At 42.0% G+C, this 16452-nt stretch overlaps 1 protein-coding gene across 1 annotated transcript in view; it reads right to left on the minus strand.

Annotated features, from left to right (window-relative positions):
- Positions 1-761: 761 nt before the first annotated feature.
- LOC139303295 (rho GTPase-activating protein 23-like) overlaps positions 762-16452 on the minus strand; it is a 30049-nt gene continuing 14358 nt past the window's right edge. Inside the window, exons 7-24 of the mRNA XM_070927061.1 lie at positions 14525-15974; positions 12211-12375; positions 11030-11138; positions 10159-10198; positions 9874-10011; positions 8486-8794; positions 8343-8404; positions 8012-8118; positions 7611-7723; positions 6186-6338; positions 5918-5996; positions 5629-5702; positions 5392-5481; positions 5163-5288; positions 4796-4840; positions 4532-4625; positions 1875-1906; positions 762-1766 (exon numbers count right to left, since the gene is read on the minus strand). Of these exons, the coding sequence (XP_070783162.1) occupies positions 762-1766; positions 1875-1906; positions 4532-4625; positions 4796-4840; positions 5163-5288; positions 5392-5481; positions 5629-5702; positions 5918-5996; positions 6186-6338; positions 7611-7723; positions 8012-8118; positions 8343-8404; positions 8486-8794; positions 9874-10011; positions 10159-10198; positions 11030-11138; positions 12211-12375; positions 14525-15974 (4191 nt within the window). The remainder of the gene's footprint in view (positions 1767-1874; positions 1907-4531; positions 4626-4795; positions 4841-5162; positions 5289-5391; positions 5482-5628; positions 5703-5917; positions 5997-6185; positions 6339-7610; positions 7724-8011; positions 8119-8342; positions 8405-8485; positions 8795-9873; positions 10012-10158; positions 10199-11029; positions 11139-12210; positions 12376-14524; positions 15975-16452) is intronic.

Consider the following 16452-nt stretch of genomic DNA (forward strand, 5'->3'; position numbering starts at 1 on the left):
TCAAAGAGCTATTGTGACTAACACTACCGTGTACCTACTAGCGTGTCCTTGGCTGGTTAGTGTGTAAGCAGTTAGCTTCCCAGCTACAGTAGTTCACCAACTAACCCTTGCGACACCATACGCACCATCTCACCAAGCTTCTAGCGCCACCTATTTCACAAGGACTCATGGAGGAACTTCACCACTTTCTGGTGTGTCTGTGCCTTAATAACAGCAGTTCAAGATCTGACTATATCTACAACAGATGTGTGGAAGTGCAGTATGTGAACACACAAGCTAAAACTCACGGGATCCCACAGGTATTTTTCCTGGGAAATGTGATTAGACTTTGGCGAGAATTTCTGGGAAATACCAGAATCTAAATTCACCATGTTCAACCCTAATGTTCTTTGCACAACATATAAGGACATGGATAATTATATAGACAGTTATTAAGACATTAAGATAAATAGTTCAAAAGTAGTTGAATAATAGAATTTGTATATTGGTTTCAGAGTGAGTTTCACATTTTTCAAATGGTGGTTATCTCATTTTGGAAAGGAACTCTACAACTGCACACAATGTCAAAGAATTCCTTTTCCTTGAGGTCACGTCTCCAACTTAAGTGCCAATAAAAAGCCAAGAGGGAAAAGTCTTGAGACAATGAGATCCATAAAGCAACATGATGGACACTTGGCTTTAGAAGCAGTTACACAGGTGATCCAGTGTTTGTGAGTAAAGGGCAAGTACTTGGTACTGCATTAGTGGATGAAACAGTCAGTTTAAATTACCACTGTGTGACGACGCCACGCTCTCGAGTTGTCCCTTGGGTCCAGGGCCGATCTTCTCAGGACCACAGTGGAAGACCCCGGGGAGCTTTGATCTATCCATCCTGAGGAAGAGGAGGAGAGAGGGGGAGCCTTCTGGGCAAGATGAAGAAGGGGATCTATTTGCTGAATTGACCTGGGACCTACAATTGATCCCTGAGGAACACTTCCACATGGTGTTGCCTCAACGACTCTGATCACTTCTACCCTCTCTGCTCTCCCTCCTCTGATTCTGTCCTCACTCCTGCCCAGCTCAAAGTCCAGATTCATGGATATTGCCCTCGTCCTCCCACCTCTGGTCTTCCTGTAGCGGACTGGTGCTGACTGTTTCCAGTCTGGCTGCTGGGTCCCATGAAAGCTGGAAGCCTGGTAGAGGCTGGGAAGCCTGGTGGGGGGAATCCAGAAAGGGACAGTGGAGCATCCTCTGGCCAGATTGTGAGGTCTCAAATGGGAAGGAGGATTAGTCACAGTTAGGGGTCTTGGATATGTGGCATGGATCTGATGATGTGAGCAGGGGAAACAGTTTGAATGGAGTTGCAGTGCATTTCCCAGCAAGGTTGTGCTCTGCCTGCTCTCCCTTTCGAATTGTTTTGCACCATAGCCAGTTCCGTTCCCCACATCTTTTTCAGCCTCTTCTTCTCCCGCCAATGAATCTTTTCCCTCTGTGATCTCTCCAGCTTTCACCTCATTTTCCTTTTCATCTTTTTTTTCTTTTTTAGGAATGGTATGTTCTCCATTGACTGCCTTTTCCTCTCCTCCATCCTCATCCTCCTCCCCTCCCCCCCCTTCTCCTCCCCCATAGTTGCTGGCTTTGACTGGCTCATGCTCAGAGTCCTCGTCCGCGCTGCTACCCTGCAGGTGGGTACTGAGGCATTTTTTACGTTTGCGGGTCACAGCAGAGATGATGGACATGGGCAGGAAGTCCCTGGCATTCAGGTCTTTCTTGGAGCCTGAGGAAAGCTGAAACGTTCAAATTCCAGTCAAATAACTGTCACTCCATACTTCATATTGCAGAATCCATGATCCTATTCCCAGAATTAAAGTACAAGTAAGAGATTTCTTGCTTACCTTTGACTTAAGTGAATCGCTGGTGATGGAATCTATTAGAAAGGAATAAAATCAGATTAGATGGATTAGAACCATGTCATCACTGAACAAGTGGCAGTAGTGTTAGGAGTGGTACAAAGGTGTGACATCTGGCTAATCCCAACACACACTACCAGTACTTCATACATTCAGGAGAACTCTAGCCATAATTGGAGGATTTGTCTTAAAATCAAGCAAACAACTGCAGTTTTCTCTGCTTTTACTTTAAGTAGCAAAAATGGCTGGAGTTCACCTTTAAAATCAGCAAGACAGAAGAATGGTGGTACAATGGTGGGAAACCAAGACTGACGGAAAGAAAATGGCATGAAAGAAATGGGTAAATGAATCCAAGTGCAATAGAAACATCAAACACAAACACACAAGGAGGAAGACCTGGTCCTACCGAAGAGGCTGATCCATTGTCTCAGCTGAGAAAAAGAGTGCAGAAAGGTCCAGGAAAAAAGAGAAATTGAGATAAAGTAGGAAACATCATGAGTATACACAGGCAGAAACATAATAGTACATAGATCTATTGGAAAGGAAAGTCACTGAGCGGAGTCTCACTTGAAGGCCACCGACTGGTACCATTAGGAGTACAGAATGTGGAGGGTAGGTTAGATTTGAAAGCAATTAAACATTAAGGTTTTGATTAGGTTTTTTTTGTCTAAGCTGTATTGATTGTTTCCTGTGTTCCTTTGGGGTGAATGCAAACTAGCAAGATTACACTTCTAGTCAGGTTATACTGAACTACCTTGGACCTACACAAGCAGATAACAGATTTCCTGTAAGTACCAAATATAAAGGTTTGTGCATTCTTGTAGGTATCTAGCTTACTAAAGAGGTCAGTATGCATCAAACAAAGTGCCTCTTAGAGGCAACCCCCTTCCTGCACACCTTTCCAATCCAATATTTTCAAATCTGGGCCGTGTTCGAAATTGCATACTAACGCACTGCCTACTACATACTCATTCAGTATGTACTGCATGCTGCCATACACTACTAAATGAACGATTAAGTATGCTATCACCAGCAGACTGTTCACAATGAAGCAAGACAGTCACATGACTGCATCGATCACATTAGCTACTGTTGAATGAATGTTGTTTGTCACAAATGTAAAACATTACCTCTTAATATTTTCCAGTATTATTCTAAGGCAAATTAAAATGATTAAATATTTTACATTGTCCCAAAATGCATTGCGTGTTCTGAAAACAGCCTTCAGTCAGTTTAGAAACTGGCACAATATGATATGGTAAAAAAAGGACAAAACCTGCAAAGGCAGACAAAGAGGATGAAGCAAGATGATGCAAGAAAACATTTCTCAAGTACAGAGCCGACATAGAAATACTGCAGTAGCAGTTCAAGGGCCGCTTTCAAGATTTCCCCCAGAGTTGCAGCTTGAACTATGAGAACTACAGTAAATAAAATGATCTCACTTTTATAGCGCTTTTCAACCTTCACGGTTCCCAAAGCGCTTTACAGCTAAGTCTCATTCACACACCGATGGCAACCAGACTGCCATGCAAGGTGCTGGTCTCCATCGGGAGCAACTTAAGGTTCAGTGTTTTGCTCAAGGATACTTCGACATGACGGGGGCAGCTTCTTTCAAGCAAAGACCACTACTACTACTACTACTACTATTACTACTACTACCCGAGTCCCGCTTTCCACTCCTCAGGGATTTTGCACTCTCAATGGCCAGAATGTTTGGGAACACTTAAATCTGTGAGAGCAGCTTCTCAACAATGAGAGAAACAGGTTGACAGATGAAAGTCTGTTTCAGCTCATGCAGATTGAATGCACAAGCATTGGCATTGACATTCAGTCTATTATACGCCAGTAGGAGAGGCCACAAGTATCTCAGTAAGACAGAACTTACTACTTTTGAGATAAATGCATGCTAATTTGTCATGGAATGGGAGAGCAGAGTAGAAATGCACTACAAACATAAATATTAGTTGTTGCACTTCATGTCGGTGTTAATTTTTGTACCATTTTTGAGAACCCATTGCATTAAAATAATGGTATATCACGCAGTAATGTGGACGTTTTGTTTCTCTGTTAAGCTCATTAAATGAATAGAAGCATTACTAAATGCATTTGAATATGAAAAATAGAACTGCTGGTTTAATAAACTTTGATTATCAGTATATCATTTGTTCTTTTCATTAAATTAGTAGCTATAATAATTGGCTAATTTAGAGTATCCTACTGGTGGAAGAGCACAGCCACAGTCTGGCCCTCTGTTCAGATCAGCAGTAGCAGTAATTGCTTGATTGACAAAATAATCAGCATATCAATTGCTCCTTTTTGTCCCAGTTGGCCCTAGTGGGTAGATCCGGCCCCCGGCCCTGCTCAGAACATATCATGTGGACAACATCCTAAAAAACGTACTGCATTTATGCAAACAAACAGTTAATAGAAATTATTTTCATTTTGCCAGTACAAAACTTTGGTGCACCCTCCTCATAATTATGGACAAGTAGCATCTTTAAAAGCAAACCTTGTGTATCACCCTAAAAAAAGAACTACTATCAGTTATCAGTTAATCAGATAGATAACTTGGATCCTCTCATAGTGAACAATTATCACAGATTAGATTATAACCTCAATGATGAATTATGACTGTTCCTCACCTGATGCCTCTCCTGGCATGCCCGGCCTGCCGATATTGGACAGCAGATGGTCAATGTTAGGCACAGGCTGCATGTCCCGTTTATCCTCTGGGGCCTACACACACACACACACACACACACCCACACACGCACACACGCACATCCAGAAATACACCATCATACCCAAAATAAAAGTACAAATGAGGACATCTGAGTAAAACAATCCATGCATTCATGACATTCTCAGCTCTTTGCACAAACAAACTTTGCTGTGGTCTAACATACCTTCTCTTCCTTATCAAGCTCTCCATTACTGAAGAACCAGTCATGCTGTTGAAGTAACAAAACATAGCATCACTGGATGATGTTAAGACAAAACACATAACTAACTTGCAGGGCTGTCCCAAAAGCTTCAGTGAGAATTACCTGTGAATACTCGAAGCTTATTTCATGGGCTATTGGGTAATGCATATATAATAATAAAAATATAAAAAATGATATAAAAAAAAATAAAAAAATGCAGTGAATATTGATTAGGACGTCAATTACCATGGCAATGGTAGAAGTTTGAAAGCATTCAGGTCAGCCCTGCTAATTTATAAAAAATGGTGCAGTATTTCTTGCATTGGAGGCAGAAACTGTTGGCTCTTACATGCAGGATAAGTGTCTCCACTATTTTGTAGCGGTCAGGCATGTGGGTGACCATGTCGGTCATATTGTCCTCTGACGTCCTCACCAGAGTGGGACCAAACACCAGAGCCAGGTTTCTCGGCTCCATCTGAAAATAAAAATCAAAGTTATCTACATGTCTGGCTCCGTTAATGACCACAATTTGTCCAAACACAAAAACCTAACTGCTAATTGAGACGGGGTTAGGTTACCTTATTCCTTTCAGAGTGATCTGCAACTCTCTTTAGGTGGCCCACCAGGAACTTGAGGGTATGATAATAGTGATCTGGGAGGTCATGGATCTGGATAAAGAAGGACGGGAAGCCAGAAATGGGTGTAACAAAGAAAAAAAGGTTTAGATTAGATTTAGAAGGATTGGATTTTAAAATGAAGTAGAGAGAATATATGACAAACATATGCATTGCTCTATGTTCTCCTTTGAGGCATACCAGTTTCTTCATGGTCTTCAATCTGTCCTCTGCGTCCTCTATCCGGTTGGCGTCAATGAAATCACTGTATTTGTCTGTAGACAGAGAAGGTGTATGACTAACATACAATGAATGGGCCACATTACAAAAAGTGAAATATTTCAGCATTAAGTATGGTCATTTCCAAATGCAAACAACAGGCATTTTTATTGTATCCAAAATGAGAAATGGATCCAGTGGCAGCCCATACACTACACACGTTAATTATGATTCATGCTACACTTCATAATGACCAAATGACTGGACCCACCATCAGTAAACAGTGGCTCAGGCAGTTTTCGGAAGAAAGATTTAAGCAGACTGCTGATTACATTCAGGTCCTGCCATCTCTGTGAAGACAGAAGGGGTGAGGGTTTAGTATTTTTAGTGCAGCATTATAAAAATAACACACCTAAATGATTCTTGGTATAAAACTACTCTTAAATATGACTCCAACTAAGACTTTTACTACAAAACATGTTTTAAAAGACTGTGTTTTTCTGTGTGATATAAAGTATGTAAGCATGTATCCTGCACACCTCCTCAGCAGTGTTGATGTCCATGCCCTTGTTGAGATGCTCCTGCAGGTTGGACACCATGGCGTTGTTCCCCGGGACCCGGTAGATACCGGTGTACTCCAACCCCGTTGCCTCCACCACACCAAGGCACATCTCCACAATCAGAGGTACAAACTGTGAAGAGATGGACGGAGAAAGGGAGGAAATTGATGGAAAACAGGAAGAGGAAAGTAAGTGTGGTGAAAGAGAAGGCGGAGGAGACGGAAATAGATGGTTGGAGAAAGAATGGAGGGATGAAGCAAAAAAAGGGGTGGTGTTTTGGAAGGAAAGAAAATGAGAGGCAAAGATAAAGTAGTAGATTACTTCAAGTAGTATTGTGCGACACTTTCCAAACAAACAACAAAGATGGACAACACGTTGACATCCCACATAACATACAGACAAGCAGATAGTATTATAAAGCGATGATTCGCCCACTTCAGACAGTGCTCCCCTATTATTCTACCAAAATGTTTCCATTGAAAAAGAACTTTGACGCATCAACAGCTGCATTTCTTTCCGTGATGCCTGGTGCAGCTGTTTATCTGACTCCTGCCAAACAGCTGTCCTCGGTTGAAAAGTTCAGATAAATATTTTTAATTATTAATACATCCTAGGATTGTTGGATATGACAACATATACTGTGAGATGTTAGAGGCTTTTCTTGCAAGTTAGTTATCCATGTAATAGCTAACATATTTTTAGAGATTAGATTAGATTTTATCATCAATTTGATGAAGAACCTTGACCTTGTCAGGTGTTTAATTATGTTAATAATTATTAACTACAGCCCCACCAGTGGCCCTACAAACCCCCAGGGTTGAGAACCACTGTACAATAGCGTTATCGTGATATAATCAAATTTATATTGATAGATTTATTTATACAAAGTGCCCAATCCTAATTCATCTTGAAATACCCAAATATACTCACTGCTACTGATCTGTCTTCATGACATCCAGCAGTGACAGACTGATGTCTAACTACACTGTGCAGAGCAGCTGTACATTTGTTTATGCTGTACATATACTTTGGAAAGAGAACACTCTATTAATGCTTTTTCATCACTTGTTCAAAGAATCCAGCTTATCTCCAAGCCTGTATGTTACTAATGATGGGCCAAAAACAAATAATGAAACCAAGACAAGCAATTTATCTAGTTTGTAGAAAACACAATATAAACTGTGCTAAGTGAAATTGAATAGACTAAAGACAACATTTTGACCTCTGTTCCATTTCTTTAAGTTCATCATTCAATATTTCTAAAATGTGAAGTATCAACAATATGGTTTGTGTTATCATTTTGTCTATAGGTGAGTTGAGGTTTTTAGACAGAAGTAGAATTAGTGTTATTTTTATGCTATGGATGATGTTGTTCGTGTAGTCATAAAACACTGAAGGGCTTACTTTATGGTTGACAGCAGGCTGACAGTCCTCCAGCCGCACACCAAAAGCCTTCGGACTGCCTGTCTTCTTGGCCTTCTTCATGATGTTGATGCCCCACAGCGCCTTGTTGTCATCTTAGTGCACACACACACACACACACACACACAAAAACACAGGCATGGACACACAATTAAATTTGATAATCATATCCACATGGAAAAATAACTTACAGTTTTTCTCGATCGCTATGACATGCTTAATGAAACTGGGATCCACTTGATCTTCATCATCACCTTCTTCGCACAGCAGAAGCCTTCTCTTGCAAACTGTATTTTCTTTTTCCGCTTTTAAGCAGCAGTTAGCAGCAGTTAGCATTTTGTTGTATATTGGTGAACACAGACCAGGACCATGTTTGTACCCACCAGTTCTGGGGGCTCGGTTCACTGAGGTGTTGTCAGTCTTAGCCAGGAGGAAGGGAGGCATCATACGATGGGCTCTGGGAGAGGACTCCGGCTTACTACCCGTCAGACTGCACAATGAAAATAGAATAAGTTGGGGTTTTAGATCTCAATACCTTTATAAAAATATAATGATGGCCTCAGTTTTATGTTATGCCTTGTAATTGGTAAGACCTGCATTTAAGGTTATTGTTTCTTGTAGTCCAGAGCGACAGTGATTCCTAATCAAACAAAAGACAAGGGACAGCTGTGATCAAGCAAAGACTTCTTGCTAATTATAATCTGCTGTACTGACCTGTGTTTTCTGTAGTCATTTAGCTTCTTGTTGATGAGAGCTTGTCTTGAGAAACCAATCTCCTAGAGAAAATGGAGATTACAAATTAGTTCAGTTGTAGTTTAGTTAAATTCTATTAGATTAGCTGGGAGTGAGGATCTCACCTCGTTGTCAGTCTTGCTGTTCTCCCTGATGACCCTGATCCAGGCCAGCATGTCATCCCTGTCCTCGGCCTGCAGAAGGTACTCGCAGAAGTCCTGCGTGGTCAGCCTCAGGGTGTGCTTACGCTTGGTTTCACTGTAGGCGATGTCGATCAGACAGCCGCGGATGCTGATTGGAGGGTGTTCGTCCTGGCTGGGCCCCGCCCCCGCCCCGTGAAGGACGGCTTCTCGTTTGTCCTTGTAGAGGAAGAGTGAATGGGAACGGAGCACGGAGAAGACGCGCTTCCACGGTCGCATGCCGCCACCGACTTTCTACAATGAGGAAAGAAAAAAAAAGAACATAACCTTAAAAAGAAAAAATCAATTGTCCCATCATAGCTTGGCATGTGGTGGTGTCGCAATACGTCTTAGAAACCATGTCCATGGGAGTTCATTAAGACTGATTTTCTAATATAGTCTGTTCTGTGTCTCTACACAAAAAGTATGTTATCAATGACCATGGAGGTTTGTTTGTTTACATCTCTGAGGCTGCATAAGTGTGTTGGGAAGTGCCCTCTGCTATTTTAGCAAAATTCTTCCTCTATGGGAGAGATCCCTTTGAAGCCATATATTTAGTTTTTTTCTGTACCTTTCCTATGATGGGGTTGAGAGCATCTAGGGTCTTTGTTTTTGTTAATAACAATACCAAGGTAAGTGACTGAATCTTTCACAGGAATGTTAGAAACAGAGGGAACATTACAATTCTCACTGATTTCTGTGCAAAAACACACACCTTTATTCACTGATTTTGGTGAAACTCCATTATTTTATGGAGAAAATATTTTCTGGTCTTCCCTCCCATGTCCTCCGGCTGCTCTGCCTCAACTCTCGGTGATTTGATCTGTGAGGTTTCTGATGGACAGATAGCTTTAAATCTGTCTTTTTATATTGCCCTTTTCTTAATTCCTCTCTGTCTTATGTAAAGCACTTTGAATTGCCTTGTTGTTGAACAGTGCTATACAAATAAACTTGTATATATAAATGTACGGCTAACTGCGTAGCTACAAAGGATGCAGATTTGTTTTGCCTGGGACATGTAAGCTTTAGCCTTTATTCTGTTTTTGCAAATTAAATAACGCTGAATTAACAAAACATTATGTATGCAGCCATCAAATATGTGTTTAAGACCATTTTTTAATTGGTTAATTAGCTATGGACCCATTGTTTAAAAAATTTATATGATTTTAAAGTGGTAAATCTGCCACCGTTATGATTGTAACATGCATATGTGTATATGTTCCGTAGTAGAATGGAAAACTTGACAGGTGTAGTAAAGATATCTGAGGCCCTTAGTAAAGGGGGTGGGGTTTACGGTCAGTTAGCTTGCAGTGTGTCCAAGCAGTGAGTTGTACCTTTCCCTTCTCTGTGAGGATCTGTTTGTAGTGCAGCCAGCCCTCCTTGCGAACATCACTAAAGGTGATGGTTCCCAGTTCAGAGGTGGAGTGGCGCTTTGACCGAGCCTCCTCCTGGGCTCGCAGGCTCTCCAGAGACTGAAACACAGTTTAGGACTATTATGAGTTATACGCTAGACAGTGTTTGCTTGGTTGCTGGAATATGACTAAAATAGGAATAGAAAGTGCATGTACATGTAGTTACATGTATGAAGTCTAATAATGTCAACTGTGTTGAAGACTCACCCCATCGGTGAAAAAGCTCTTGACCCTTTTTGGTAGTTTGCTGTGGAACAGAAAGCACACAAATTATAAAAGCAGCACGCCTATAGAGTCCAGACAGTGACTGTGTAGACAGTATTTTGTAGAAATCATTAGTGAGGGACTAAATTACTTGAGGAGAGAAATATGCATATCACAACCAACATAAATCAAAAAGAGAAAAGTCCATAAAGTAGAACAGAGATTGTACTAAGAACTTAATTATTGTTAATTACTCTAAAGCTATAACATACAGCTTTTTAAAAATGAAATGAGAATAACTAAATTCTACATATCATACATGATCAATGACCATGTGTCTACGCTAAAGCCCCCTTTAAAGGTCCCATATTATGCTCATTTCAGCTCTATATTTTTATTCTGGGACTCCACTACAGCAGCTTTGCATGATTCACAGTTCAAAAGTCCTTATGTATCTTGTCCTGGCCCTTTCTGCAGCCCCTCAGTTCCCCCTCTGTCTGAAACAAGCCATTTTAGACAAACTGAACAACCTCCAAAAACCTGAAGAGTAGTCCTGAGCAGAGCGCTCCAATAACTTAGACAGACTGAGCGGGTGGATGAGCGTCCCTGTACTTGGTGGGTGGTGCTGTGCCTGGAACAGCGTTTTGATCCATTCACAGTATTTATACAGCACCAAGAGCTGCTTTAGAATCAGACAAGACATGGACATCTCACTTTGTACAATATGGGACCTTTAAATGATGTTTGTCATTGTAGTTTTGGGGTACATACTGTGTAGGCTACTGGTACAAGACAGACTCATTTCTGGGACTACATAGACACATTTTAGTAAAGAATGCAGCTTTTTAAAGTGTCCCATGAGTTCCTGACTTACGAGAAGACACGGCCTTCTTCCCTGAAGGTGTTGAGGCCCTCGTCACAGGACTTGGATCTCTCAGTGGTGATAGCCAGCAAGTAAGAGGAGCGGCGACCTTTAATACTGCCTGAAGAGACAAAAATGCAAGTCAGAGAGGAAAAGAGGAGGAGAAAGACAAAGAGGGTAAGAAAAATAGGCAATGTATGGTAGTGACAAGTGAAATGACAAGAAGATAAGTGATTTGTTGTTTCAAACTGTGAGGTGTTATTATTATTATTATTATTATTATTATTATCATCATTATTAATAACAATAATAATACTTAGCCTGATGGATGAATTAAGGGGTTAAACACACATAACCTTCTGCATATTAAAGGAATAACTTGACATTTAGATTTTCTAGTTCCTGGTTTTGGTTACATTTCAGCCTACAATGCTAACCACATGCAGTGTCCCTTTGTTATCAAATGAAAATGAAGAAAAGATGGGGTCACTTTTTTCCCAATGTACCAAGCATTGGTGAAGGAAAACACCCACAGCACACAAAAGCTGAAGAAGCTGAAACATGCAGTCATTTCCCTTTTGGACGACTATGGTGGCTTTGTTGCAACAACAAAGCATTCTGACTGGTACATAGCAGTGGGTATCGTATTAGTAGTATTTAGAGCCATTCGCATTACCAAACTAAATGAAAAACACATGAAAAAAACACGATTGTTTTTAGAAGTTGAAATAATTAAAACTTAAGACTACCAGGAGACACATGTGTGTAATATGTTAAGGGAAATGTAAAGTGGTAAAGAAGACTTATGGAACGAGCAGCTCCTCCCATGCCACTATTGCTTTGTGTCTTTTTTTAGATACCAGTAGGGAGTGCCAATGTCAGACATTTTCCAATTCTACACACAATGGTTTTCAGTACGTCCTTATCAAATTATGACTTGTGCAAAAACAAGTGAAGGGAATTCTTCAGTTGTAAATGTCATGGTACTCCTTTAAGATGATTCTGAGGCTAAGGCTAGACAAATATATCAGTGTGCCAAAATAAAGGCATTACATAACTGCTTGTCATTTTGAATCAAAAACATTGGCAGTTGTGTTTGGCAATGCCAGTTCAAGCATAATGGAGAGCATACTGTGTATTGGTCTAGCCTTTGTAGGGCTTCGTAGTATTCGTAGTGGGTGAGCAAGACTCACTGCAGTCCTGATAACGAAGACGGACAAAGGGGGGGATGGAGGAGAGGGTGGGGAAGACAGAGGTGGAAGTGAGGTCGGCCATAGTGGAGGCCTGGAAACTGGACACCACTGAGCAGGCTGGTACATAGCAGGCCTGTAGGTCAGTGCTAGGACTGGTGGGTTCATCTGCAAGGTCATCATTACAGGTGAGCAACAAGGGATGAGAAATGATTAATCACACTGGCAGGACAAGACAATCTAAGAGTTTCCTCAGGTGACGTTTAGGATGTTAGAACATCTCTCTCTGGAGGCAGAAATAACCTCTGATGAAGAACCAGTTTTTGGCAGGGCAAATTAAGACTACCTGACAAACCGAAATGGCAAATATGGGCATTATACACAAGTGTATGGCGTTTAATTAGTCTCAAAACCAACGCATATAGAAACCAGGCATGTTTTTATGTTTGCGGGTTTTGAGACTAAATAAACGTCATACAAGCAGCACTTATAGGATAATGGCACATTGAATTTCACTATATTTTCCAAGAATCTCTCTAGTCAGTTGAAAGACACAATCATTGGGCCACCTGACTGAGAGCAAGAGCGAAATAGGACAGCAAGCAGGAAACAATAAACATGTCCCTGCTCAGGTATGGTGTATTAGCCTCTTGTATTTCCTGTGATCTGTGTTGTGCTAAAACGTAGCATACTGCTATGTTTAGGTCTTATTGTATAGACCATAAATTACAGGAAAACCGTGTCTGTTTAAGACAGTCTCCTACTGTATTTGTCATGCTAACTTGGAGATAATGAAAGGTTCTAACAGCTACAATATCTCCCAAAATTGGTGAAAAGAACAACAGAAGCGTCCTTAACTGGGTGGGAAAGACTGAAAACAATTACACCAAATAAAATCCAATAATAACACTAATACAGTCAATTGTGGTGGTTAAAATTTGCTAGCTATAGCATTATGTTGTTTCTATCTGGTTTCACATGTTAGCTTTTAAGGTGTGACTACAAGGGTGGCAGTGTGGGTAGCCATCTTGGAATAATGGGAGGTTTTCTTCCCATTGTGCCAACAGCGCATGAATGCAGCATAACAGTGGCACAAAAAGAGAAGTGACTCAGTATTGTCTGTTACACAGCAATGTTAGCTAATGTTAGCATTACCCATAAGTCATACCAGACCAAGTAAAGCTGTAGCAGCAAAACCACTGTGTATACTAAAATGAAAGATGTGTTTTATTGCATTTGTTAGAAGGCATTATGTGTTACCTTTTCTTTCAAAACGTATTTTGTCTAGCTTTACCATTTAAAATCATTAGTGATGACACATTTTTGAGAACCATACCCAGATAATTGCAGGCTAGTATTCAGTTTGACCCATAGACTGCATATAAAGATGGATGACGCGTCACCATTTCCTCCCACTGTACAAAAATGGCTGCTGCCATCTTGCCTGATGATGTCATTTGGAGCCAGAGTCTGAGCAGCGGTGATCGGCTTCACTTTTGGGAAGCTGTCATGTCGTTCATCTTTATATACAGTCTATGGTTTGAACTTGTAAGGTGGGCTAGGCCAAATTGACAGCAGTATTAGCTGGACTGCATATTTTCAGTTTGAAGCAATAATGATAGGCCTCTCCTCTCATACTTTCACCTAGCTTCAATCCACAATTATGTTTTGGCCAGCTGACTGAATTTGTAACATTATTTCAGACTCCAGAGCAGCTCTGTTTCTGGGAGATGTTTGCAGAACTAAAACTCTATCTACTGTTTCTTATTTACAGTATACAAATATTGGACATGCAAAGGTTAAAAAACATACTAGGACATTTAACATTCAGTATTCAGCAACACAGATTTGTGAAACATGCACAGAAAACTAAATGTACTGAGGCATTATGTTGACGTTGTGTATGACACACACAGGCAGGTATAAACACACAAAACTATTGAAAGGGATAGAAACACACAGGAAGACATGGTGCACTACTAAAGCCTTACATAAAGTAAGTGAAATATTGAAGAGCTCTGTAGCAACAGACAACATAATTGTTCAAAATATACAAAAATGTGTGTGCCTGTTAATGACTGAAAATAGGTAATTGTAATGTAGTAATTTTAACACTGAGTTAGCGTACTGTAATCTCATCTTCAGAAAGATGTTATCGAATTTTACACCACTTCAACAACCAATTCATATAAAATTACATTATATCCCACAGCATTATTGGGACATTTTTGAGGTAAATTTTGTTAAAGTTTTGACAAAGTGTGACATCTTCTGATAGCTATATTAAGTCAGTTGCTACAGAGAAAAGGTCACTAACCTATGAAGGGAATAGAGGACAGGGAGTTGAATACATGCTGTGCCAGGCTACCATTAACCCTGTGGTTGGGGCCGGGCCCCCCAGAGACAGGAGAGGGGGTCCCTGGTGTAGGTGTCAAACCAGGGGGCTCGGGTGACTCCACAGGTGTGGTGTAGTGGGGATGCCGGAGGGCCTGACCAGGGGTTCGGTGGCCAGAAGGCGGTTTCTGCCTCAGGACCACCTCTTGAGTCAGGGAGTTGGGGGAGATGGCCTCCCTGTCCTCATCGAGTCGGGCTCTCTCCTCCTCTGACGCAGACAGGGCGGGGGTAGACTGGGGCCTAGGTACCATCCCTCCCTCACTGTCCACAGGGCTGCTTCTGTTGCCAGGGCTCCAGTTGAGGTGTGGGCCACCGTAGCTGGGCTCTCTGAAGGAGTGGGCCTGCTGGAGGAGGTGGCCAGCTTTGTGGGAGAACGAAGGGCTGTAGCTTTTGTAGCCCACCAGCTCTTCTTTTACTCGCCTTGTTTGGGGTTCAGCTACCTGCTGACCTGACTGCCTGCCACTAGGAGGCACTGTTGAAGAGGCTGTGATGGGGGATGTGGTTTGTTGCTGATGAGCTGATGGGACTTTCTGATCTTTCTGCTTACTGAATTTTGTCATTTGGCAGCCTTGTGAAGAGTGTTCGTAGTGTGGTGATACCAGTGCAGAGGCTTGTGCCAGTGTTTCCACAGAACGGCCATAGTTGTGCTCGTACTCTGCATAGGCTGCCAGCAGGCTCTCTGAGCACGACCTGCTTCCTGGTCCTGATACACCACCCCAGCTCCCTAGCCAACAGGAATCATGGGAAGTAGCAGCTGCCTGGTGGTGGTACAGGAGGGGTTCTCTTCTGCGTTGCTCCACAGAGATTGTGGAGGCAGATGTGGGTCCGGGGCCAAGCGCCAACCCCAGCCCCAGCTCTGCTAAACGATCCTGAGATATACTGCGGTGGCGGGGGGACATGTGCTCGGCAGCCTCAGCCTGGCTGTAGTACCAGTCCGACAGAGCCTGGTGGCAGAGAGCATCGGTGTGAGTGCGGGCGGAGGCCGGCAGGCTGCTCTTCCGTGGTGGAGGCAGAGTTGCAGAGGCGATGGCGGCATTGTGGTTAGCAAAGTGAAAGTCCAGCGCATTGATGGCCGACGAGGAGCGCCCACGGTGCCGCCCTGAAGGGACAAAGTGGCCACTGGAATCCTCAGGACCCCCGGGCCAGCCGGAGGTGGGAGTAGAAGCAGCAAGGGGGTAATTATCCAGTGGAGAGGTGGTGGGGCGGGGGCGGCACTGCCAGTTGTCCAGGGGACTGTGGACGTTGTGGCTGGGCTGGGGGGCGGTGGAGCTGGGTTTGTTGGAAGGGTAACAGAGAGGCGGTGGCTCAGGGAGGTTCTGGGCCTCGCCTGAATATGGCTTATTGCCTTTCAGGTAGGCATCCTGGGAGTACACCTGAGGACAAGTTAGGACACAATGTAAAACAAGTGAGTCAGATGCAACATGCACCATGTAGAAATATTTGTTTCTTTTGTCCTATAAATTTTTATTTTACAACTAACACTGGACCTTAATTTCCTTTAGTAAATTTGGGGTCGTTTATTACTGTATACTTACTGTAACTATAATCCTTGTGTCTACTTTTATTAAATTGATTTTATTCTATTCTGCTTTGATTGATTTTTCCCATTAAAAGACCAAAGCCAGCAATAAGTTAGTCTGTCTCTCAACACTTTCCAACCAGCCCAAAGCCACTCCTACTTAAGACATAAACAAATATATAGTTTCATTTTGAAAACAGGCTCAGTAATTTCTTAAAACAGCTGAACACTGCAGTCTTTAACAAAGGTTATGCAAACAGAAGGAAATGGTGCATTTTTTGGGGACTATTTTCAGTGGCGGATTAATATACATTAGTATTTCAGACAGCAGG

Source organism: Enoplosus armatus, chromosome 20 (genome assembly GCF_043641665.1).
Source record: "Enoplosus armatus isolate fEnoArm2 chromosome 20, fEnoArm2.hap1, whole genome shotgun sequence".
NCBI classification, from domain to species: Eukaryota; Metazoa; Chordata; class Actinopteri; order Centrarchiformes; family Enoplosidae; genus Enoplosus; species Enoplosus armatus.